At 41.8% G+C, this 23,525-nt stretch overlaps 1 protein-coding gene across 8 annotated transcripts in view; it reads right to left on the bottom strand.

The window, feature by feature from the left end:
• Positions 1 to 23,525, bottom strand: part of syne2a (spectrin repeat containing, nuclear envelope 2a) — a 91,845-nt gene that overhangs the window by 10,889 nt on the left and 57,431 nt on the right. For 7 of the 8 annotated variants that reach the window (XM_084000557.1, XM_084000561.1, XM_084000558.1 and 4 more), the window contains 21 exons: positions 22,905 to 23,087; positions 22,125 to 22,274; positions 21,530 to 21,706; positions 20,612 to 20,767; positions 20,356 to 20,511; positions 19,277 to 19,447; positions 18,858 to 18,991; positions 17,550 to 17,745; positions 16,693 to 16,875; positions 16,468 to 16,581; positions 16,177 to 16,331; positions 15,783 to 15,930; positions 14,786 to 14,880; positions 13,100 to 13,331; positions 12,195 to 12,392; positions 11,054 to 11,161; positions 9,309 to 9,464; positions 6,724 to 6,882; positions 5,858 to 6,024; positions 922 to 1,084; positions 249 to 439 (listed from right to left, as the gene is read on the bottom strand). In XM_084000557.1, the coding sequence (XP_083856683.1) occupies positions 249 to 439; positions 922 to 1,084; positions 5,858 to 6,024; positions 6,724 to 6,882; positions 9,309 to 9,464; positions 11,054 to 11,161; positions 12,195 to 12,392; positions 13,100 to 13,331; positions 14,786 to 14,880; positions 15,783 to 15,930; positions 16,177 to 16,331; positions 16,468 to 16,581; positions 16,693 to 16,875; positions 17,550 to 17,745; positions 18,858 to 18,991; positions 19,277 to 19,447; positions 20,356 to 20,511; positions 20,612 to 20,767; positions 21,530 to 21,706; positions 22,125 to 22,274; positions 22,905 to 23,087 (3,392 nt within the window). The remainder of the gene's footprint in view (positions 1 to 248; positions 440 to 921; positions 1,085 to 5,857; positions 6,025 to 6,723; positions 6,883 to 9,308; positions 9,465 to 11,053; positions 11,162 to 12,194; positions 12,393 to 13,099; positions 13,332 to 14,785; positions 14,881 to 15,782; positions 15,931 to 16,176; positions 16,332 to 16,467; positions 16,582 to 16,692; positions 16,876 to 17,549; positions 17,746 to 18,857; positions 18,992 to 19,276; positions 19,448 to 20,355; positions 20,512 to 20,611; positions 20,768 to 21,529; positions 21,707 to 22,124; positions 22,275 to 22,904; positions 23,088 to 23,525) is intronic. The other variant, XM_084000559.1, reaches the window with a different exon arrangement.

The following is a 23,525-nucleotide window of genomic DNA, read 5'->3' as shown; positions in this document are numbered from 1 at the left end:
GAGTTTCTGTGACGTCTTTTTTATCTTTGTTCGTCAATGTGTCTTTTCTTGGACTTGAAAAACAGGATTATTATGACACATGCAACATTAAGTGACTGAGCTGAAATTCAGATATGAGAAAGTGCTCTTGGAAAACGGAAATCTGAACATTATTATCATTATAACTGGATAATTGTGATGCGTTCAAGAGGAGCTACTTGTTCTCAAAATGAATCAGAAGCAGAAGTTACAGTTTTCCTGGCTCCTACCTGAGCCTCCGGTCCAGAGCGAGGGCGCAGATGGTTCTCCAGCGCTGGTCCAGGCTGCGGCTCGTCTCGTGCAGCGAGTCGCTCTCCGCCTCGGTGCCGCCGGCAGCGTCTTCGTCCCGCAGCAGGACGTCGCACAGGTTGAGCACGGACGCGACGCCCTCGGTGTGCTGCTCGATGTCCCTCTGCAGCTCCTGGACAGGTGACATCACATCAGTCCAAAGCAAAGACGTCATGTGTTAAAAACCAAACATCGGTCCACGGAGAGGCAGAGGACGGAGTGTGACAGTCAGTGTGAGACCACCGCTCCCAAAATTAAACAAAGGGGGGTGATGATGAATTATTAAACATAAACAGAGACAAAGAGAGGGAGTGACAGAGAGCAGGAAAACAAAAAAAAACTAAAAGTGGGAACAGAAATATGGAACAAATCAGAAACAGTAGGAAGAGGACAAAACACATAATAAGTCCGAAATTATGAAGAAAAATGAGAAGAAAAGCAAGAAGGAAGATGGTGTGTGTGTGTGTGTGTGTGTGTGTGTGTGTGTGTGTGTGTGTGTGTGTGTGTGTGTGTGTGTGTGTGTGTGTGTGTGTGTGTGTGTGTGTGTGTGTGTGTGTGTGTGTGTGTGTGTGTGTGTGTGTGTGTGTGTGTGTGTGTGTGTGTGTGTGTGTGTACCTGGTGCTCGGCCAGCCTCCTCTGGATCTCCTGGTGGTGACAGACGCTGTAGGTGATCGGTCGGGACAGTTCGGCCTCGATCCTGGAGAGCCACGAGCGCAGGTTGCTCATGTTCTTGTCCAGCTGCTGCATCGTGACCAGAGTCTCCTTCAGCTTCTTCACCCTGCACAACACACACACACACATACATATACACACTGTTAAGAAACTGTATAATCCACATCTCATATTCAGTAATAATCCACATTCATACATACATGTAATTACTGTAGCTCATTTCTCATTTTCTAACATTTGACCAAGTGTCTGCAGTGTTTCTGACGTGTGAACCTTTAAAACGAATTCACAGAAGTAACTCAAACAAAAACGAATGAAATAAGACTTTTAGAAATTAACTGAATAAATTAAAGAAAGGGTCTAGTTGTACTTAATGCTTTTCTATATTGTTCATTGATTTGTGATCACTCAGATTTACATTTAGATCCCTTTGGGGTCCCAAACTGCGGGTTGAGAAAGACCAGGAGCAAGATAAAATTTTACTTAAATCCGATGTATTAATGTTTTTGACAAAAAATAAATTAATAAAAAGGAAAAAAAAAAGAAAAGGACAGGCTATGAAAGATGGACAAAAACAGACAAAAAAGAAAAAAAAAACCAAAAGAAATAAAGAACGAGAGAAAAAGCAAAAAATGAAAACAAAAGAGATAGAAAAGCAAAAAGTTAGAAAAAACATAACTTTAATCTGGGATATAAATGAAAAAAAAGAAGAATAAAAAAGTGACAAAATACGGCACAAAGACAAACCTGAAAGGAAAGAAGAAAAAAAGAACGAATGCCAGCAAGAAAAAAGCAGACAATCAAAAGAAAAGAAAAGAAATAAAAAAATTATGAAAAAAAAGATAAAAGGGGACAGTTTTTTTTAAACACAGAGAAGACAAAGAAATGGTCAGAAACAAAAAAACAACAAAGAAACTTCAGCTCTTCTCTCAGGTATCGTACACTAGAACTTCCAAAGTCTCCATGGCAACCACTGACCCCCTTGTGAACACACACACACACAGTCGCACACACACATCGCGCCACACTGACTGGTGTCATAGCAACGCTGGGGACAATAAAAGCTCTGCGGAGGCTTAAACGCCTCTGAAAGTGTGCCCCATTCGGGAGTTTGAGTTAATTTCCCCAGTTGATCCTTCCTGTCCGGTCGAGGTCCAGCGGAGCTCGTCAGCACCGAGAGGGAGAGAGAGAGACGCTCTCAGCTCTCAGCCAAAACAATACGCAGTGAAAACAGCTGTGAGAGTAAAGTGGCAGCATGAAGGAGGCATGAAAGGTCCCAACAGACGCCAGACACTGGGACGACGGTAGATAAGTGAGTGAGTGAGAGCCCTTTATGTCCTGTTGGTGAAGTTTCAGACCTTTAAAGGTGGAGATACTCTCCTTTTGTTGGTCGGCTCTTTATTCTATAAGACAGTTTACATTTCATGGAAGAATTAAGATGAACTTTAAATACTAAATGTATAGTGTTGGAAAATGTTATATCAACAGTTAAATGATGATTTTTTTTTTTAGTTTTTCTTCACCAAGTTTCTACGATGGAACACTGAAAGAAATCTCATGTCCCTGCACCTCAGACTGAAACTGGTCTTTAAAGTCACATAAAAATATAAAATATACTGTATATATAAAACAGTTGTTCCAAAGTGCTTCATGGTACAAAGACATACAAAAACAGCAACAAGAAGGAAAAGAAAAGAAAACCGAATAATCTTAAAAGTTATCGGAGATGAGTTTGACAGAAGGCCGAGACCAGAGAGAATTAAAGGAACAGAAAAAGAAATATAGGAAGAAAAAAAACAAAATCTGGTTCAGTTAAAAGCTACGGAGAAGAAGAAATAAGTTTTAATGAATACTTCACAACCAAAACTACAACTGTAGCTAATGTGAATGTCATTAGTTTTCTTTTCTTATTTGGTAATAAAACAAACATGTGGATGAAAAAAATCAAAAATCTTTTTGATGGTGCATCAAAGTCATCATGAGTGTCTGAACAAAGTTTCATGAAAAAACAATCTGAGCCGTGGCTGAAGAGAAATGTGTGGAAAAACATTCTTCTTCCTTATAATAAAGTATAAAAAGACATGGTTTTGGTCCAAAATGTAGGTATTTGTGTTTAATTTGTAGAGATCAGTCTTACTGTACACCTCAACACCAGAGGTCTGCAGCAACAAGCACTGAAAACTGCTGAAATGATGATCGTTAAAAAGTTGTTAACTCATCAGTCAGGTTGTGTTTTCTTGATCAGATAAGAGTGTGTTTATGTGGCTGCCTGTCTTCAAATTAACTTTATTAGATGAAAAAGAGGAATTTGTTGGTTGGAATGAAAACAGAGGCTTTACTCAGAAACAAAAAGGATCAGGTGGTGCGTTAACACCGATTGTAAGAAGATTCAAATGCTGCGCTGACGAAGCTCAGGATTAATGTACAGTGTGAAGTCAGAGTGTGTGTGTGTGTGTGTGTATGTGTGTAGGTTGTGTGTCGTCATGTTTATGGCCGTGTAATGAAGACATAATACGGTCACTGTAAATTCTGTGCAGCACATCGTCTCCCACTCTGCAGATACAACCGTCCCACTCAGCTAAATTGTCTCTGCCTCCCTTTCACTGCCCCTCCACCTCTGACAGCCCAACAAAGGCCAGCAGCTTCACGCCGAGGCCAAACAAAGACACAAAACCCAGTCAGGGGTCCTCGCTGAGGAAAAGGACAAGAGCAGAGTGGACGGAGAGAACGGAGCAGGAAAAAAAAAGAGGAGCAGAAAAAGGAGGAAAAACGGAGGGAGAGCTCAAAGTTACTCTGACTGGCTTTTTACTCCTGTCACGGTGAGGATGTGGCTCTTTACTGCACAGGTGCTTCTCCAGGTTTTTACAAAGTGCACGTGTTATATCACAGTAGCTGGTGTCTAATGTCTAATTAAATAACGTCTAAATGAAGGCTGCAGATGTTTTTAAGTGAGGATGAATGATGTGTAAAAAAGGGAGAAGAAATTGTATTGTGGTTGTTTGAGAGAAATTGTTACTGCAATGTAAGTAATGGTTTTCATTTTCATTCAAATATTTTTTGTAAATGACTGATGGATTTTTGATGGATTTGTGACAAATCAACCTTTTTCCTGTTTGTATGGAGAATATATGATAAAACCATACTCATGGTTCTTATAATAAAAATGATACAAACTGCATGATAACACAAAATAATGTTGTGCAAATTCCTTGCAGCTCGTGCAACTCATTGACCATATTATGTTTTCAATTATATTCTGATTATTTGTGCAGCTCTACTTTTAAATAAGCAACTTTTTTTGGCTTGTTTATATTGAGATTTTAAAAAGTGCATCTACATTTGAAGCTCAACACTGTTTTTATATTAACTTTTGAATGGATTTAGCGTTTAATGGAAAAAAGGACGTTATTTGACTTCATTCTTTAACACTCGTGAGTGTAATAAAACAGGTCTAACGAAGGAAACAGCAAAGCAAAGTTCTTTGTGTTGCTGTAACTCACTTATCACCTGCATGAAGCTCATGGAGTCCTCATTTTGACAATGAGTGATTAATGCATGCCGACAGACCCCTCCCTTCCCCTCCCTTCCCCTCCCCGTACTCCCATCATCCCACTCTGACAGACTAGAAAGAGGGAGGGGCCGTCAGCGCGGACACGAGGACATATGGTACTGTCTGAGACTTAAGCTAACCACAGCTTTTTCCTGGTGGTGGTGGTGGGGGGTGGGTGAGTGAGGGTGTGCAGGACTCGGAGTAAAGTCTGTATCTCCTGCTCTTCCACAGGACTGTCCATCTGTCTGAGGGAGGGAGGGGGTCAGGGGGTGGAGGGGGTTCAGCAACTGTTTATCATCACAAGGGTTTAACCTCTCCAGTCTGTACATTAGTGGTGGTGTGTTGCTGACAGCTGCAGGAGCACGGAGCAGCAGGTGGATGGCTGTGCATTATAAACCTATTGTTTAATTACAGGCTCCCTGTCAAAGCCTATCAGTCCTTAATTATGCTTTTTAATGGAGAGTGGCTTTTCTTTTCTTAGTGAGACTTAAACTTAAAGAGGAACTATGTGAGTCCGGTCGCTTTTCTGCTGTTTTGCTAACCCTCCTCCCGGCCATGTGCATTTGTTTACAACACAGCCGGTAGATAACGTTACATACGATGTTACGAAGTGTATATTTGTGTAGTTTAATTTGTCATAAACAAGAGATTACGGGTTAGGCGCATTAGTGTCACGGTGCGGCGGAGTTAAGCCATTTATTAAAGGGGAACTATGCAAGTCCGGTCGCTTTTCCACTGTTTTGGTAAATCTCCTCTTGTCCGTGTGCATTTGTTTATAATGAAGCCGGCGAAAAATGAATACATGAAGCGGTGGATAACGACACGTTATATAACATAAACAATGTTACAATGTGTGTATTTGTATAGTCTTAACCATCATAAACAAATTGCTGGTTACAGAGTGTGTTTGTGTTGCAGTCAAGTCATTCGTTAAAATGGCGATCGAGTAACTACACTGATGTTGCAAGGTTGGTTTTCAGCCATGAGACGCCAGGTGGAAGACAGAGAACCTCCGTTCTCACTCTTTACAAGTCACAAGTCATGTAGTTAACGATCGCAACTATCGCAATTAGTCTGGAGCTTTTTAATTAAGGTAAAAATGTAGCATAGCCACGGGAGAAATCCAGAAAACCAGCACAATTACTCCAAGCTACAAATCCTGCATAGTTCCTCTATAAACATATTGTACATCTTCAATGAGTGACTTTACACATCTAATATTTGTCCTGAGTGTTTGCTCTTCTTGTGTCTTTTGGAAATTGATACAAATACACACACATCCATCCATCCATCCATTCATTTATTCACGGTGGCTGTGGCTGCTCTCACCTGGACTCGATGTGGTGGAAGAGGTTGTGCCAGCGCTGGTTGACCTCCTGCATGGAGCCGCGGACCTGGGTCTGCTTGGCCTGGTCGCTGGCCAGCAGCAGCTGCTCGCCCAGCTGCTTCAGGTGGCTCTTGTTCTCACTGAACAGGTTGATTTCCTCCATGCAGTCCTGCAGAGACACAACGTGGCAGCTTGATATCTATACTACAACTGCACAAACAGCACGTTCTGATGGAGATCGGGATTCTCTAGAGGTTTGTGTGCATTTCTGTGTTATAGTAAAATCAATATTTCAAGATTTCTGGAGTTGTTGAATTTCAGAGTTTCTAAACACAGCTCCTCCTCTTTTCACTCAGCTTGTCAAACATAGTCAGAGTCACCAGGAAGCGCCATTTTCAGCTCTCCAGCCACAAACCACAATCACAACCCTCTAATTTTCTCATCAGCCTCCAAAACTGTGATCGTGCAACGTTCAAACCAATTATCTCCTTGTTTACTAAATGAGCAAGCTTCATGGAAGTTACAAAAGGCCTTCAGTCGCTGAAAGGAACGACTGTTGTGTGTGAACAAAGGCCACACAGCCACCGGCTCCATTCCAGGCCACCATCTGTTATAAACAACATAATGCATGTTGCTCAAGTATGGATTTTAATCTTGCACACATGAGTGTTAACTATGGCCTGAATCATGGGTTAGGAATTAGGGAAAAGTGTGTGAGTAAGTGTATAAAAGTGTAAATCTAATGTGCATTGTGGACGGTACAGGTGAGATTAGAGCGCTGCAGAAATTACATTCAAATATAAATGTCATAATCTGTTTGTCACTTTAAACCCAGAGGGAGGATATTAAGATTCTCTAGATGTCGCACCTTCTTCAGCTTCTCCACCATCTCCTCGATGCTCAGATCTCCGCTGCGGCGAACCTTGTTCTCCATTTGCGTCAGCCAATCGCAGAACTCCTTGTTCTTGTCGTTGAAGATGGTCCAGGCGTTGAGGCGGTCGGCGATTTCCTGCCTGCGCAAAGACACCTGGGAAAGACGGGGGGAAGAGAACATCTCTTTAAGATGAGGTTCACAAATTATCCAAACGATGATAGAGGACGTGCTGCAAATTGCAAGTGAAAATCAGCACTTAAAGGTTTCCAACTGTGTGTGAATCTGATTGGACGACAAGATTCGGCTGTGCAAACAGAGGGCAGATAACTCTCTCACAGGTGACACAGGTGGGTTTGCACAGATATCCAGCACATTAACTGCTCATCATTAGTTTCTACAGCATCATCAAAACTTTTCTTTTAAAAAAAAAATTTGTTCCAGCCAAGGTAATTTCACGACTCTTCCCAATAAACATAACAAAAACTCAACACTTTCTTATTCCCTGGTTGGAAAGGAGCCGGAGCAAAGTGAAACTCAATCATCTTGTGCCACAGAGGTATTGGACTGAACTGAAAGGTATTGAACTATAATGCTGATGCGACACCGCCATAAGCTGCAGTCAGGATCAGGAATACATTTGCTGAGCCACCATATCATGTCCAACAGCAGATAAATATTGGTTTAACACTCACGCTCGCAGCCTCTGCCGCTAGTTGAAGAGACAAACAAGGGATCTGGTTGCGTTGTCTGCACGAAGCACTTAACGTGATTTATAGTTTTTTAACAAGCTGTTAAACTGACAGTGGTTTCAACAGCTCAACACATATGGTTCAGTTGGAAAATCGCCCTTTTTCACTGACAAATTTACTGGTGTCAGATATTGACAGTCCAATCTCAGACACTTCCTGGCTTGTGTCCACAAATCTCTGTCCCCTGAGTCTTATACACGACAGAGATTTATGCATAAAGCTCATTTTAGGTGGAAGAATCCAAGAGACAGAGGCAGACTTCGATAAATATTGTAAAACTGACTGAATATCAATTATTTTTTGTCACTGCACCGAAAACAGCAGGAACATTTAATCCAAATCAAATCCCCCGGAGAGTCTGATAAAATTAACAAAAGTCAATTTTCCAAATGACAGCTTAATGCCATGAAAACTCCCCCGTTTTATCGCAGAGGAGGGGGCTGATGATCTTTTTGTGGCCACAGGGCATCTTTCAACCACCTATATTTTACTGTTCGGTGGCATTTATTAGATTTAAATGAGCCCCCGGCTTTGGTTTTAATTTACTAACACTTGCTGGGCCGCTTTGGGGACTCTGGAGAATTTAAGGGAGCATTGTGAGCAGCGGTCACCCCTGTGAGGACTTTGTGCTTCCCCTCAGGAACAATAGAGCCTGTCCCTGCTCTGAATCCCTTTAGACCAGCCGGGCCATCTGCTCGTCGGACCCATTCCAGCGGCTTCCCCCACCTACAACCTGTTAACTATGCGGCGGATCACTGCTGTGGTGCAGATCCATGCCCCCCGGCCATGTCAGGAGTGAATAGGGATTTTTTTTTTTTTAAAAGAAGCAGAAATTAGCCTGTGCTTTTTCAACCGATCTGACTTATTACTGGTAATTACTTTCCAGCAGAGCTTCAATAGGAGGATTTATCTTGAACAAATCCACTGGTTTTTAGCAAATTATACATTTTAAAGTCTGTTCTTGGACAGACCCCAGTAGAAGTGAGTGCTTGTTGAAAGCTGCAAAGAAGACAAAACCCTTAACATAAAAGGAAAACTCAAAGATCAGCTGCTACTGTGAATCCCAGTGACTCCTGCCAAGACTGGAGAGAGGCAGGTGGAGGGAAACTGACGAGCCAATTAGCTCGAGTGCAAATTATCCCATAATAACGCCGACAACGGAAGAGAACGTCACAAGTATGTCATAACCGTTGCATTATCCAGAACAAGAGTGCATTTATGTTTAAGCCAAAAGACTTAACTGTAGGAATCTGAGCCCTAGTGTATGTGTGTGTTTGTGTGTGTGTGTATAGAGCGCAGCTACTTTCACCAATAATGCAGTTACAGAATTAAGTGCCTGTTCTGTTGGAGAGGTTCACGTGCTTCGCTTTTATAGACCGAGTCAGGGTCCAATTAAAACGCTCACCAGGCTGCCAAGTGAGTTCTGTTCTGTTCTGTTTTGTTTTGTTCTGCTGATATAAACACGACAACGAGCTCCTTTTAGGAAGAATTCATTTGACCTGAGAGGAGGAAAAGTTACTTCGATATCAGAGTGGGAGAGGAACAAGAAGATGTTGTAGTTTTCCCTCCATGAACTTGCACATGCCGGCTCTTTTCTCACACAAATGAGCGTGTGTGTGTGTGTGTGTGTGTGCTCAGCCCCAGTGGTGCACAGGCTTTGTGCTGCCAAGAAACCGCTGGTAGCAGCTTTTTCCCTCCTTCTCTCCCTCTCTCCACCTGTAGCATCTACAACTTCCTCATTTTACTACCTCTCTCACACTCTCTCTCTCTCTGTGTCTCTCTAGCTCTATATTTGTGTGTGTGTGTGTGTATTTGTGTGTGTTTTCTCACCTTCATACACAACTCTTCCCATTGACCGTGGAGCTGTTCCAGCTGCTGCTCCAGCAGAGCCGAGTCACCGGCCGTGATGTACTGGGACAGGTCCGTCTTCATGGTTCCCAGTTCCTTCAGTCCACCGGCCAAACGCTGCAGAGAGAGCTCTGTCTCCTGCATAACACACACACATATACACAAACACACACTTATTCACACACACTCTTAAACACGCGGCCGGACAGCCATATACAAAGCTGTGTGTACGCGCTTCTCTCCCTCTCTGCTGCTCGCGCTCGCTCTGACCGTCCAGATTAAAGGGCTGTGGACGGGACAGGGGGAGGGGAGCAGGGGTAGAAAGGGGGAGGGGAGTGAAAGCATGGGGGTATATAAATAAGGGAAAGGGGGGTAAACTCAGAGGCACTCTAGTGGGATGGGGGGGGGGGGGGTAGTTACTGATGGAGTTGAGGGGTGGGGAAACTTTTGGCTGACCCGTGAAGTTGTCCTCCATCAGACTCATCCTGATCAAACATGTTAAATATTCATGTAGTATGCATTAAAGGAGACATATTATGGAAATATCACTGTTTGAAGCCTCTTTAACATGTATCTGGGTGTTTGTCTTGCCTTCCGGCCCCCAAAATGTGAGAATTGACAAAAAAAAAAAATCTGTAATTTTCAGGTTCCCTAGGTTGAAATCCATGTGGTTTTACGAGTTGTTCCCTCAGTTGTCTTCCAGTGATGTAACTATAGGATTTGAATTTGCATAACCCCACCCCTACCTGGGACCGGTAGAAGGGGCGGGGCAAGCAGTGGTTCATTTGCATTTAAAGGTACAGGCGCTGAAACCAGCCGTTCTGAACAGGGCTGTTCTGAGAGGATGAAAAGAGCTGTGATGTTTGATCCTTGGGGTATTTTGACCAAGGCATGTCACAGATGACCTGAGAACTATTTTAATTTGTAGAGAGGGGGCAGAAAATGTCTCCTTTAATTATGCTCCCTTCCATCTAAAACCATGACATATCTGATATACTGTAATAGAGGCCACATAGCTCTCAGTTACTGTCTGCACCTGGTTTTCTGCTAAAGCAAAGACACTCTGAAACCCAAACTACTTCTGAGAATTCAGATTCAGACGCCAATTATCAGGCTTGTGCAGGGTTGGTCCTAAAAAGGAGTCCTGCTCTATCAATACAGAGAGATGAAGAGACCGACTCTTTGGTCTGCAGGTACTGTAGATGATTAGCTCTGCAGACTCACACTAAGCGTCCATAATGGAGACTAATAGTACATCACCAGGAGCAGAGCTCAGATTTTACATGTACTTAAATCACTCTCTCATTTACCCAGGCACTGCTCGCTGAGATTTCAGACACTTACTCATCATCATCATCAGGATGCAGGACTGTCATTCTGCCAGCTATAAAATGCTGAAGTTTGCTCTTAGCATTTATTGGTAGAAAATAATAAATCTTGCACATTATATAGTTGATGTTGAGTGACAATTAAAGCCTTCTTCATGTCTATTTCCTGTTATTTAATTCATATAATATTCAAATGTCTTATGATCTTTGCCCTTTTTAGCCTCTATAGAAAATCTGCTACACAATCACAGTATTTACCTATTTTTTTCAATAGGATGTAAGGTTAAAGGAGGTAGGAGACACAGAAAACCAAGTCTTATTGCTAACCATTAATATATCACACACATCAATGTACTTAAAACTGCACTATAATAAACACAGCGGCCATGTTTTAATCACCTGGATGAACTTCTCTGGTCTCTCAGGCAGCTGCTGCTTCATCCTGGTCTTCACCTCGTCCAGCTCAGACCTGCTGTTGTTCATCCCGTCCTGACACTGAGACCACTTCTAAACACACAACAGGACACAGACACACACTTCTGAAACACAAGGCTTCAGTAGTTCAATCAACACAGAGGTGATGTCCAGCTTTAAATAAATAATATGAATTAATTTTCCTTTATTTGGCTGATTTAAGTTGTATTTGCACATTAAACAATAAAAAAATGAATGCGCTTTCTCAAAAAGTGTTCCACATTAAAAGGCAGAGTTATTTATACCACCAGTGCTCATTTAATATTCTCACCAACATAAATCTTTCAGAACCAGATGATAAAATAATAAAATGCTTTTTGAAACAAAATTCATCCATGTCAAACCTTTAAAAATCTCTTTAATATACTCGCTATTTATCAGTGTCTGGGTTCGTAGATCAAAGTATACATCATTATAAACTCATAAATCAACATTATATAAAAGAGGAAATCCAACACCACCAGTTTTCTTTTCCTAAAAATCCTCAGATACTCGATGACCAAGTTTGTCCGTTGCTGTTTTGTCGTTTGCGCTTTAATGCAACTGTGTGTGTGTGTGTGTGTGACCTGTGACCTGTGTGTGGATTTTCTTTTCCCCCGGGTAGATCCTGTTTAGCTTAAAGGGGGGGGGGGGGGGGGGGTTAACACAACTTTCCCCTGACCTCTGCGGACATCCCAACATCCAGACGTTGTGTGTAGTCGTTAACGCGGCTCATGAAGCAGGAAACACAACACTATCACACACACAGGAGCCACGACCACAACATCATCCCTGCAACATTTACGGTGCTAATTGCTACCGTCATATTCACTACGTTAAACGCTGCAGTGATGGAATGAAAGGGACAGACAGTGATAACGAGCTGTGTCTGGATGTGGATCATGGTCGGATTTGAGCCGCTCTTTGATCCCTCTCTTGGCAGGAGCTCAGTGTGTGTGTGTGTGTGTGTTTGTGCTGGAGTCGGATCATGTCCTGGATATAGGTCATGTCAAGCTTAATACTCCACAGCTACTGTATCGGGATCTCCTGTATTTGTCTGAATTTTCTTCTTTTTTTTTTAACTCACCTGGACAGTTGTGTGGAGCAGGTCTCTCCTGCTGCTCAGCTCTGAGCCGGTTCGATGCCAGGCCTCCTCCACGGCCTGCAGCTCCGACCGCAGTCGACCCTGAGTCTCGGGCTCCGTCACGGCTTCGCACAAACGCCTGCCAGCCTCCAGCGTCCGGGTGTAGACGGTGGAGTGCAGAGCCAAAGCCTCTTCAACACACTAGGACAAATATGAAGAGTAAGGCTTGTCTTTACTTTACTTTATTTGTGATTGGCAGCTTTTATACATCAATAAAAACACAATTTCTTTTCAATTTAAAATTTTTGCTCCAGTCAAAAGACTCTTTCATTAGATTTGTGCACAGATTATATTATTGAAGTGCAGATTACATGAGATCAGTCACAAATACTGTATCACTCTACATACTGACATGCATTATCTGCACTGGATCACACACTGGCAGGAACTGGTTAGATTGGTCACACTAAGCCTGCAGCTTGTATTTTAGCTGGTCATGTCTACAGTATATTGATCAATCAATCTATAAATCAACTGTATTGGACTGGAAATAATCCTGTTTTGTATTTTAAAGATGTGCGGCTAGCCTGTCTATTGTCTATGACTAGTTTGTCACGTTGATTTTGGGCTTGAACTGTCTCTGTCTATTGTCGGGACTGTTTGTTATAGTTATTTGTAAAACAGAGAAGATGACTGTTTATATGTTAATTGGAAAATTACAAATAAAGTGTTTAAATATGTGTGGCTGAGATGTTCTGGATCAGACAGACAGAAACAACTGTGAGATTTGTGGTGAGGAACAGATCTTAGATTTGTAAATTTGTGTTTCTACCATTTCTTCTTTACCTTTTTAGCTTCGCTTTGATTTTTTTATTGACAGAAAAGTTCTGGAAATCATCTCTGCTAACCTGGAAATCATCGGCGCAGCTTCCCAGTCTCTGCACGGTGCACAGAGCCGGGCCGGCCGGGGGCAGCAGGGGCTCGACGTCCCTCAGCAGCCTCCACAGACGTTTCAAACCGTGGCGGTAGATCCTCCGATCTCTGAGCTGTTCTTTAACCGAGGAGCTGCGCTGGGCGACCAGAGCGACGGCGCCGAGCCAGCTCTCCTTCATACTCGCCGCTTGTGCCATGAGCTCAGATCTGTGCAACACAAGAAGGTCACATGTCGTTACGTCTCCACAAGCAAAACAGAAATGTGATTAATCTAAGGCAATATTAGGTTTTTGCAGAATGAGACACTCTCTCTGTAAAAAAAGAAAGAAAAGCTAGCAGACGTAAATCTGTCAAAAACTAAACGAGTCCGTCATCGGTCATTCACAAGCAAACTGCTACAACAACATGAAATCAGCAGAATTTTAAGACTCTCTTAAAATCCTCAGTAGCTGCCTCAGCAGGAGGAACTCTCATTCGCAGCCTCATAAACATCAACAGAGCTCTCCAAGGTTTCCAAACACTGTAAAAAAAAAAAAAGGTGATTTACTGTCGGGACGCATTAAAGAAAATGAAATCTTGCTGTTCCACGGTAGGAAACACCTGCACACACACACACACACACACACATATACACCGCTCAGTGCTATGTGTGGTGAAGATGGGAACGCAGCTGGAAAACCTCGACTCTAATTAGTTTTATTAGATGATACGGTCTGAGGAAATACAAACCTACAAACGCACAACTGAGATTACAACGGTTTCCTCCAAATATGGACAGATGGAGCTGAATATCTTTAAATACTGGTGCTGATACGACTCCTACAGTACTAGTTTCAATACAAATACGAAAGAAAACATCTTATATATGTATATTTATAGATATCTGTGACCATAATGTGTCACATGTCCTGTCAAAATGTAAACATCCACTGATTTTAAAGCTTTACCCATGAGAAACCACTGTATTTTTTAGTCTGAGCTACAATTTTCCTGCTGAAATCTTCTTCCTTTCAGCTTCAGCTGTCATCGTCTTACTGACTGGTTGCCAAGCGTCAAAGTGGCAGCTCTTATCTAATACGAGCCCATTAGAGGTGGATGAGGAAAAAAGAAATTACAGAGTAGCAGGAGAAGGAGAAGGAGGAGGAGGAGGAGGAGGAGAAAAGAAGAAGAGGAAGAAAGCTGGTGTTCTGCCAAATACCAAGAAACTTTATTCACCGAGCCTGTGACGGGCAATAAATAACAACCATGAGCCCGGAGGTATTTTACTTGAGTTTCTGTTAAAGCCATATAGAGGTATTGATGCTAATTCACTCTCTGTGACTTATTTCTCCTCTTCTTCCTGTTATGTGATGACACCCCCTGATATAAAATACGTCTTCACAACCGCTCAGCTTCTCCATTTGCATTCAGAAACTATTTAAACTTAGTGTTATAGTATATAGCCAAGTCTGTCCAAACACCTGCTGTTCCTTTAAATTAAACTGACCAGTCAACTGAGGCGTGAGCTGAGCTGGGCCTCCGTGAATGCATTGACTTCATGTAAAAGTGAAGAGAGGAGCCAGGAGAAAATCTGATCTGAAAGGAGGAAACTGTCTCAACCGTCTCACTTGAAGCAGAATTAATTAGTCGCCTGAAATGCTCCTAACATAACTCCCATGTACCTTTTCTGTCCTGTTTCCTGTTCCATGGACTTGACTGCATCACAGAGGAGAGCGTGCAGAAGCTGGTGTCCACTCGTTATTTCAGCCTGAAGCCTCTGTGGGAATAAGTGGTGACAGCATGGGGAGAGAAAACACGACGGGAGTCAGTGACGTGCCAGATGTCCTGCTGTAACTACACTGATATATGAGACCAGCATTTGTGCCTATGAGGTCATTCATTTAGCTTCCAACCCCCCCCCCCCACCCCTCCTCTCTCTCTCCTCCCCTACGAGCATTAAGTGCCAAGTGTTTCTTTGCCAACATGTTCATCACCCACTAACACACAGATAAACTCTTTATCTAGAGTTCATCTGTTGGTGTAGGGGAGGGGAATGTATCCACAAAGACTTCAAAACAAGCTCTTGTGTAAAGGTTTTAAGATACACTGGCACTCATTTGAGTTATATCCACCATTTTTTAAAGGGATACTTCACCCAAAATCGATAATTCACCAATTTTCTACTCACTGTCATGCCAAGGAAGGGTTTGGAGAACTTTCAGAGTCATCAAAACGCTTTAGGAGTTCACTTTTGAATTGTCCAAAACACACACTATGAATGATATGATGATATGATCCGTGCTGACCCAAGTGTCCTGAAGCCGCCATATGAAAAAGTTGTTTGGAAAAAATTAATTTGATCTCTGTTTTTTTCCAAACAACTTTTTCATGTGGCGGCTTCAGGACACTTGGGTCAGCTCGGATCATATCATTCATAGTGTGTGTTTTGGACGATTCAAAATTGAACTCTATCCGCCGCCATTATATGAAAATCCGCTGCCAGCCGGACCCCCCCAGGAACTCCTAAAGTGTTTTGATGACTGAAAGTTCTCCAAACGCTTCCTTGGCATGACGGTGAGTAGAAAACTGGTGAATTATCGATTTTGGGTGAAATATACCTCTAAAAGTTCAACATCTTTAAAATGAAGAAAAAAACAGAGAGTGTGTATTGTTCTGCACCTGGTGGACAGTCAGCATGTCTTGGAGGCAGGAGAGACTTTGAGGTTTTTTGGACGTTGATTCTTCGACAAGTTTCTCTTTTATACGCATCAGGTTTTTACACTTCTGCTCAAAGGTCTGGGAACAGTGACGCTCGGCCTGCAGCTCTCTGGAAAACAACACGAGAGTATACAGTATGAGTAACAAATTCAACATGAGAGCACTTGAAGTAGATGTTTTAAAAGCACTTGAGTGCATCTTCTTTCAAGCTAATTATAATGATAATGAATCTCAATAGAATACAATACAATGGAAGCCCTTCAAAAAACAGCAACAACATTCTCGTATTCTACTGCAGACAGATATTGATTTACAGCTCTGCATTTGCTGTAACATCTTTCGTGGACTTGATCACCTGTTCACGTCAGATGTGTGAGTCGTGCTTTCTATCCACTCCCCGCTGAGTCTGTGCAGCCTTTCCGTCTCGGTGCTGCTCAGGGTCAAACAGCCGCTCGTCTCCCTGACGTCGACCAGTGACGGGAGCAGAGCGCTGAGCTCCAGGAAAACCTGCTGCACAAACAAGACACATCCAACGTGAGGCTCGTTTTAGTTCTGGTCCAAAACCACTTGTGTGATCCAGGTGATTTGAGTTTAAACATGTAGAGAGAAGCTCCTTCAATGGGACGTAACAGGGACTCAGACCGACCTGCACAGAGTCTTTGTCATTTACAGCAGCTTTTAGTTTACGTTGTAAGTTCTGTGTTTGCTTTTCAAGCGTCTGCAGAGAAGCACGGAAATGTTTCTGCTCGTCCACGTCGTCCTGCACACAGAAAGTAACAGATAGATTTAATAAACCTGGATTTTACATCCTCACATCTCGCACAGATTCAGTAGAAATGTTGCGATTTATGTTTTGTTTTTGTTTTTTAACCTGCAGACTTTTCTTTTTCCCTGACATGGCCTGGCACAGCAGCAGGACGTCGCGTGACAACAGTCTGGTCTCTGATTGGATTAAACTTGCGGCAGGTGGCCCGAGCCGTCCAATGAGAGGCTTGGAAGCCTCCAGCACGTCTCCCACGCTGCTTTGCAAACCCTCGGCAACAACCTGCAGCTTCTGGAGATAGAAAGAGAGACAGAAAAATGAGGGAAATTACAAATAATAAATTACAGTTTGTCCATTTCCTGTTTTGACAGTGAGTGATGCTGGTTAGACTTTATGTAACACACAGAATTCATGTTCATTTCATCTTTAAAACTGTTTTCTCTTTATTTTTCTCTCTTGTTTTCAACAAACGACTTCATTCAACTTTCCTAAAATACATCTGCCTGTACTTGTGGAAATGGCAGAAATGGGGGGAAAAATTGAATGAATAGGAACTGGAAACTACTTTTTCTTTTGCCTGAATGAGCAAAACAGCAGATAATGCAGCATCTCTGGACTGAGCATGAGTACAACAGATTAGGTGTACGAACGCAGCGCAGGCCCTCGCTGATATTTCTGCCCATGAACGCATCATGTGTGTTCTTTTTCCAAGAACAGGAGACGAGCCACTGGGAAAAAAACATTTGATTAAATTGTGAATGTAATGCAAAGAGCTGCAGGAACGGGATGAGTCAAGAAATGCCAGAAATGAGTTCTGGCTCATCTGCTGTTGTTAATGTTGATGTTTGTGAGCATGAAATAACAAATATTGATCATGTTCAGAGCAGCAGTGGAAGGTTTTCTCCTCTTTCAAGATCTTATCTCACATTATTCTCACACAAATCCACTCCATCTACAGGACTCACCTCCACCGACTCCACCACGGTCTGTGTGTCCTGCTGAGGTGGCGATGAGGAGCCGGTCAGCTCCTCCCACTGAAGCCACAGCTGCTGCAGGCGACGCGAGCAGCTCTCAGAGAGACGACCGTACTCCTGCCAGAGATGCACCGTCTCTCCCGTCTGCACACGCTCGTCCTTCAGCTCCTGCACCAGCTCCCTCCACCTGACACCACCACAGCTCATTAGCACTTAATACTGGATACGTTTATTTATTTTAATTATTCCAAAAGTTGCTAACAAAGCATATGGTAAGGCCTCATTTTATCATTACGGCCCACGCCTATGGAACAGACTGCCTGAAGACTTGAGAGCAGAGAATCTGGACATTTTTAAAAGCAACCTACCATTTTAGCCTGGCTTTTAACTGAATCTTATTATTTTTATCGTTATAAAACATTTGATTTAATTTAATTAATTAATTAATTAATTTACTATTATTCTTTTATTCTATTTTAATTCATTTTATCTGGTGTTTTCCCCATTGCAAATGATTGAGTGTACTGTAAGATAGCGTTTCCTCGATGTCTCTAAAATCCAATGTTCTAAAATTATTGTGTGAATGCGTAAGTGTATGTGAATGTATGTGTGCCTCCCAATATGTGTCCCCTGTGTTCCTTGTTTTTATCATGTGAAGCACTTTGAGCTGCTGTGGGCATGAAAAGTGCATACAAATAAAGCCTGCCTGATTGATTAATTGATTGATTCACATTGACAATGTAAACAAACTGTTTGACTGACTGGTATCGAACACGCAATCATTCATGCAAGTGAACAATATTTAACATTGATCCTGACCTTTATTCTTTTTTATTTCTATCAATCTTACTACTTTGATGTTTGTTAGATTACTTCTCTATTCTTTTTCTTTTTCATTTGATTCAAAATCTGTTATTATACTACTTATTGTTGTAAATTATTGTCATTGCTCATTTTATCTTATTTGTCTGTGTGAATGTGTAGGATCTTTGTACATTAATGTACGTATATGTTCTGATTCACACATGAAATTCCAATGTTATGTTATATTTTACTTTCCTGATCCTGATGTGTCCATAAGTAACAGCTACATTCACAATGCTGGTAGTACAGTAATAGATTGGGGTTATATTTCATCATTTCCCTGTTTCCAGAGTTGTGTTTTCTGATTATCAAATATAATATTTAGCTTAAAAGCAGGAAACTTTGATTCACCACAACAGGATATAGATGATTTCATTTAACAACAGTGATGCATGGAGTGACTTTGTGGAAACTTTTGTGATTTATGCTACCGACCGTGTTCGCTCTCCTTCCATTTGCTCTCCCAGTAGCTGTGCCGCTCCTCGACTTAGAGTCTTCATTAGACTCTTGTGTGATTTTTCCACAGCCGTCCAAAGCTCTTCGCCTTTTCCAGCTTCCTCCTGGAGTTTCTGCGCAGTAAAAAACATTGTTCTTTTATATTCCCCCTGTAGAGGTGCATTTACTTCCCTCAGACCTACGTTTAGGGGCACAAAAGAAGTTTGACGTCCATGTGCTGCCCCACTTTACTGAATTGGTATGCTTTTAGCCTCACACAGCTCCAACAAAAAAGCTTAAAAGCCGCCAAACTTTTTCGATGTTGAATAAACTTGAGAAACGTTTTGAAGAGGCAACATTTACTTTGTTTGTGCACGTTACAGTATGTTCAAGATGTGATGGTCGGTGTATCTTCTCACCTGGAGCAGCTCCACGTGTCCTTCCGCCTGCTTCAGGGAGAACAGAGGAGCTTCCTGATGCTGCAGAGCACAGCGCACCCTCCTGGTGATCAGACTCGCCTCCCTCAGGTCTCTGTCAAAGTAACTCCTCTCTGTCACCGCCTGTTGTAGAGCTGGTTTCAGAGCTCCCATCTGCAAATCAACAGACAAATTGGATTAGGATCTTTACTACAGAGTAGTTGTTCAAGGATCTTAAGGAATATATTTCATATTATGTCCTTCAAGTTAAAGTGTTGTAACATAAGGCAGACACGGAGCAACATTAGCATTCATTTAGAGTCGTATCTAAATGAAAAATATACAGTATATACGCAATGGTACAGTATGTAGTCATGATTTATGGGACACATGCTTGAATTTCTGGTATTTTGTTTGGTATTTGCTGTGTATGTATATATATATAATTTGATGCATGTGTATATGTGTAGGTGGAATGTATGTATGTGTTTGTATGCATATACAGTATATATAAATACACATATATGATTTAAAGGTTTAAAGGTTAGGGCACCTACTTTCGGGCAGCCTTATGTACCCTTTCTTTTAGATGGATGTTTTTTTTTTCTGATATTGGAAAATGTTGCTGATCAAAATTAACTCTAACTCAAAAATATTCTCTCTTTTTTGGTTTTGAAAAATGACTGGGTCTTTGGCTTGTTCACCAGCTAGCTGCTAACTTCGTTTGTGTGCTGTTTGATGCTGTTTAATCAGGTAACTGTGGGTTTTCTTTAAAGTTTTTCCACTGAAAACAGTCGACTACAGTAGCTGGAAACAAGGTAAACCATAATGATGATTATTTTCTGTGGATTCAGCAATGCAAGTGTCATTGTAGCCATAAAATATATAAAACACTGTGTGCATAATATCAGATAATTTGCTGTTTCAGGACCAGTATGTGGCGACAATGTTTCATCATATTTTTAACACTGGATTTAAATGGATTTAAATAATTAGTGGCGATAAGTTCAACATTAATTTGCTTGTTGTTGGGAAACTTCATTTTTCCGTGTCTCTGATCGCACCAGCCGGTTTGTTTTTACCTGTTGACTGAGTTCCTTACAGACGTGACTAACGCTCGCTGCCTGGTTTGAGAAAGCGATATCACAGGGTTGCACCTCTTCCTTTTCAGAGTGAACTCGTATAGTTTTCAACTCCTGCAGAGCTGCAGCCGCCTCCTTCACTCTGCCCACAACAGCCTGGAAGAGACACAAACAGAGCTGGTCTCACGTCTGATGACAACAGCAGAACAAACGGTACAAACAAACTCCTTTATTTCCTGTTACTAATATACTATACCTCCCACTCTCGCAGAGTCTTACGAGCCAGAGTTTGACTGGTGGGTTGTTCCCACTGACTCAGCTGCTTTTTCTGCCGCTCTATCCAGCCTTGAAGACGCTGCAACCGCCTCTCTCTGGCTGCACAAGTGTGATGCATCTGTTCAGCTCCATGAATCTAGAGGGCGAAGCCAAACGGTGGCTCAATCATGTGTAGAAACAACAGTCAGAACTGGAAAATTGCATTTCGTTTGGGTCCATTTAGAGAGTTACACAAGGCATACATGGATTTATGTTGATGGTTTGATTAAAGAGTTCCAGAAACAATATAAACCATCAGCCAACATTTCTGCTGAGCTTTAAATGACAATACATAAGCAGAAACTCCAGTTCCACGTCCAGTTGAGTCTTTGACTTGGTTGCATGGAAACTCATCCAGGGTTCAACTATGTGAAACAACTCTTAGCTTGGCCAGTTCAATCTATTTCAATGAAAGGTAACACTTTATTTTAAGGGGTCCTTGTTCCTGTGTATCTACCTAATTAATTACAGTGTAATTACCTATGTAACCGTATGTAATAACTTACATTGTAAATACATAGTGTATTTTGGTGTACTTACAGGTCCTTGTTACACTTGTAATAAGAAATGCTTGTGCAAAAAGAGAGGCCACTTTGGCATTTCTTATTACAAGTGTAACAAGGACCTGTAAGTACACCAAAATACACTATGTATTTACAATGTAAGTACGTGTTATTACATACGGTTACATAGGTAATTACACTGTAATTAATTAGGTAGATACACAGGAACAAGGACCCCTTAAAATAAAGTGTTACCCAATGAAAATATTAGACATGGAAATGCACAGAAAGCCACATTGGCTCATGTAAAACTATAGGTTGCTGTGTTTTTATGGTACTGTAGCTGGGACACTGACCTGGCTCTCCAGTCGCCTCTGGACGTCCAGCCACTGGAGTCTCAGGGCACCGAGCGTCTCTGCAAACAGCGAACGTTCAGACCGGAGAGACTGGACGTCTGCTCCCTTCGCCTGAGGCCCAGACTCGCACAGGAAGTCGAGGAGGAGCTGCCCGCTGACGATACCTGCCTTTAACTCCTGGAAAAGAGACATGAAACATAAAGTAGACATTAAAATGAAAATAAACAGTTTCAAGATGACAATAGAAGAATAAATTACTTTTAAAATTTGGTATTTGTAATCCACTTCTGCTATGGATGGAGGTTCATACTCACTTTCACTCTCAGATTTTTGACAACTTATTTCCTACAGACTCATGTTTTTCATTGAGTATAATCAGCAAAGAAGTGTAAATATATATATTTGCAATTTTTTTCATCGTAATCCATGTAATTGTTTTGACATAAACCAATAATGACAGGGACAGGAACTCATGAAGAAAAAAACAATCCCTGAATGAGTTATTGGAATAAATAAATCTGAATAAAAGTGTCTGAGTTGAAGTGATCACTTATTAAAGGGAAAGTGACAGAGTGAACGGTGGAGGTGTATGTACCTTGTAGTTCTGCAGGACCTCAGTGATCTGAGCAGCATCTTCGGCCTTGAGAAGAGTTTCTCCGTCCTGGCTCAGTCGAGCCTCCAGCTTCTTCAGCCAGGTCTCCAGGTCGGACAGCAGCTCCGCCGGTGGCCATCCATCCAGCAGCCGCTGACAGACACAGGAAAACAGAGAAGATCTTTCATTTCTAACTTTACTGAGCTGAATAAACCAAATAAAACAATTTCCAAACACGATAAACATCAGTCCTGCTACAGTCTAACTTGTGTGCTTGTCCCATTGATCGATCTTTCTGTGGTGGATGTTTTCATCCTCTTCTGTGGTGAGTGAGACATCAAAATGAATCCTCTGCCAACACTAGCTTAATTACACAGAATAGATCTGTTTCCATTCACTGGTGATAAATGGAAAAGAAAAATGAATCCTCCTTTGTACATTTCCTCCCGACCCTAAATCACCCCGAAAATGATTTCAAACAGGGTTTCAGTGAAGGCTGCACTCCCTTGACCAGAGGGCATTTCTCAATGCCTAATTATATTTGAGAACCAACAGCACTTCCATGGAGTTGGACCATTGCATGTTAATTCATGAAGAACTGGAAAGTTTTAATGTTCTGAGTTTATGAGGCGTGTGATGGAAGTTTGGAGAAACAGACGCACTGACAGAACCACGGGACTGGAGCGGCGGCGCAGACCTCAGATCATTACGAGTTAAGATAATTTATTTACTTATTACTGCGTATTCAAAACTCATTTTAGTGTTGTTGCTGATGTTTCTCACCTGGTGTAGCTGCTCTTGTATCCGGGGCAGATCTGAGGTCAGCTGGCTCCAGCCGACCTCCAGCTGTGAGATCTGAGCTCGGAGGCCGGGGCAGTCGGCCTCCCTCAGGTGGAGCAGCCGCGTCGCCGCTCTGGACACAGACGCCTTCTGCACCGACGTGGCCTTCACCTCCATGGAGAAGTCCTGGAGCACAGAGTCAGGGTCCGAGGTTAAAAAACACCAGGACACAGTTTAGTACTGACCGATATGATATGTTACAACAACATTCCTAATTTTTAAATTATGTTTTGGCCCTTTTGCACTACTATTATATTGTTTTTAAATACGGTATGTATTGCACACAAATTATGTAGCACAGTATTTAACCTATGTCTAGATTGCTCCCTTTATACTTAAGTAGTGCATGTTTTATCTATCTATCTATCTATCTATCTATCTATCTATCTATCTATCTATCTATCTATCTATCTATCTATCTATCTATCTATCTATCTATCTATCTATCTATCTATCTATCTATCTATCTATCTATCTATGACCTGATGAATTAATTTTAATTTTAGTCTCAATGTGTGTTTAATATTGTGATGTTATGTGATATTTGTGATATTTTAATTTTCT

This window comes from Trachurus trachurus (genome assembly GCF_905171665.1).
Source record: "Trachurus trachurus genome assembly, chromosome: 24".
NCBI lineage: Eukaryota > Metazoa > Chordata > Actinopteri > Carangiformes > Carangidae > Trachurus > Trachurus trachurus.
Note: the sequence above shows the minus strand (reverse complement) of the source record. Positions and strands in the feature narration are given on the sequence as shown.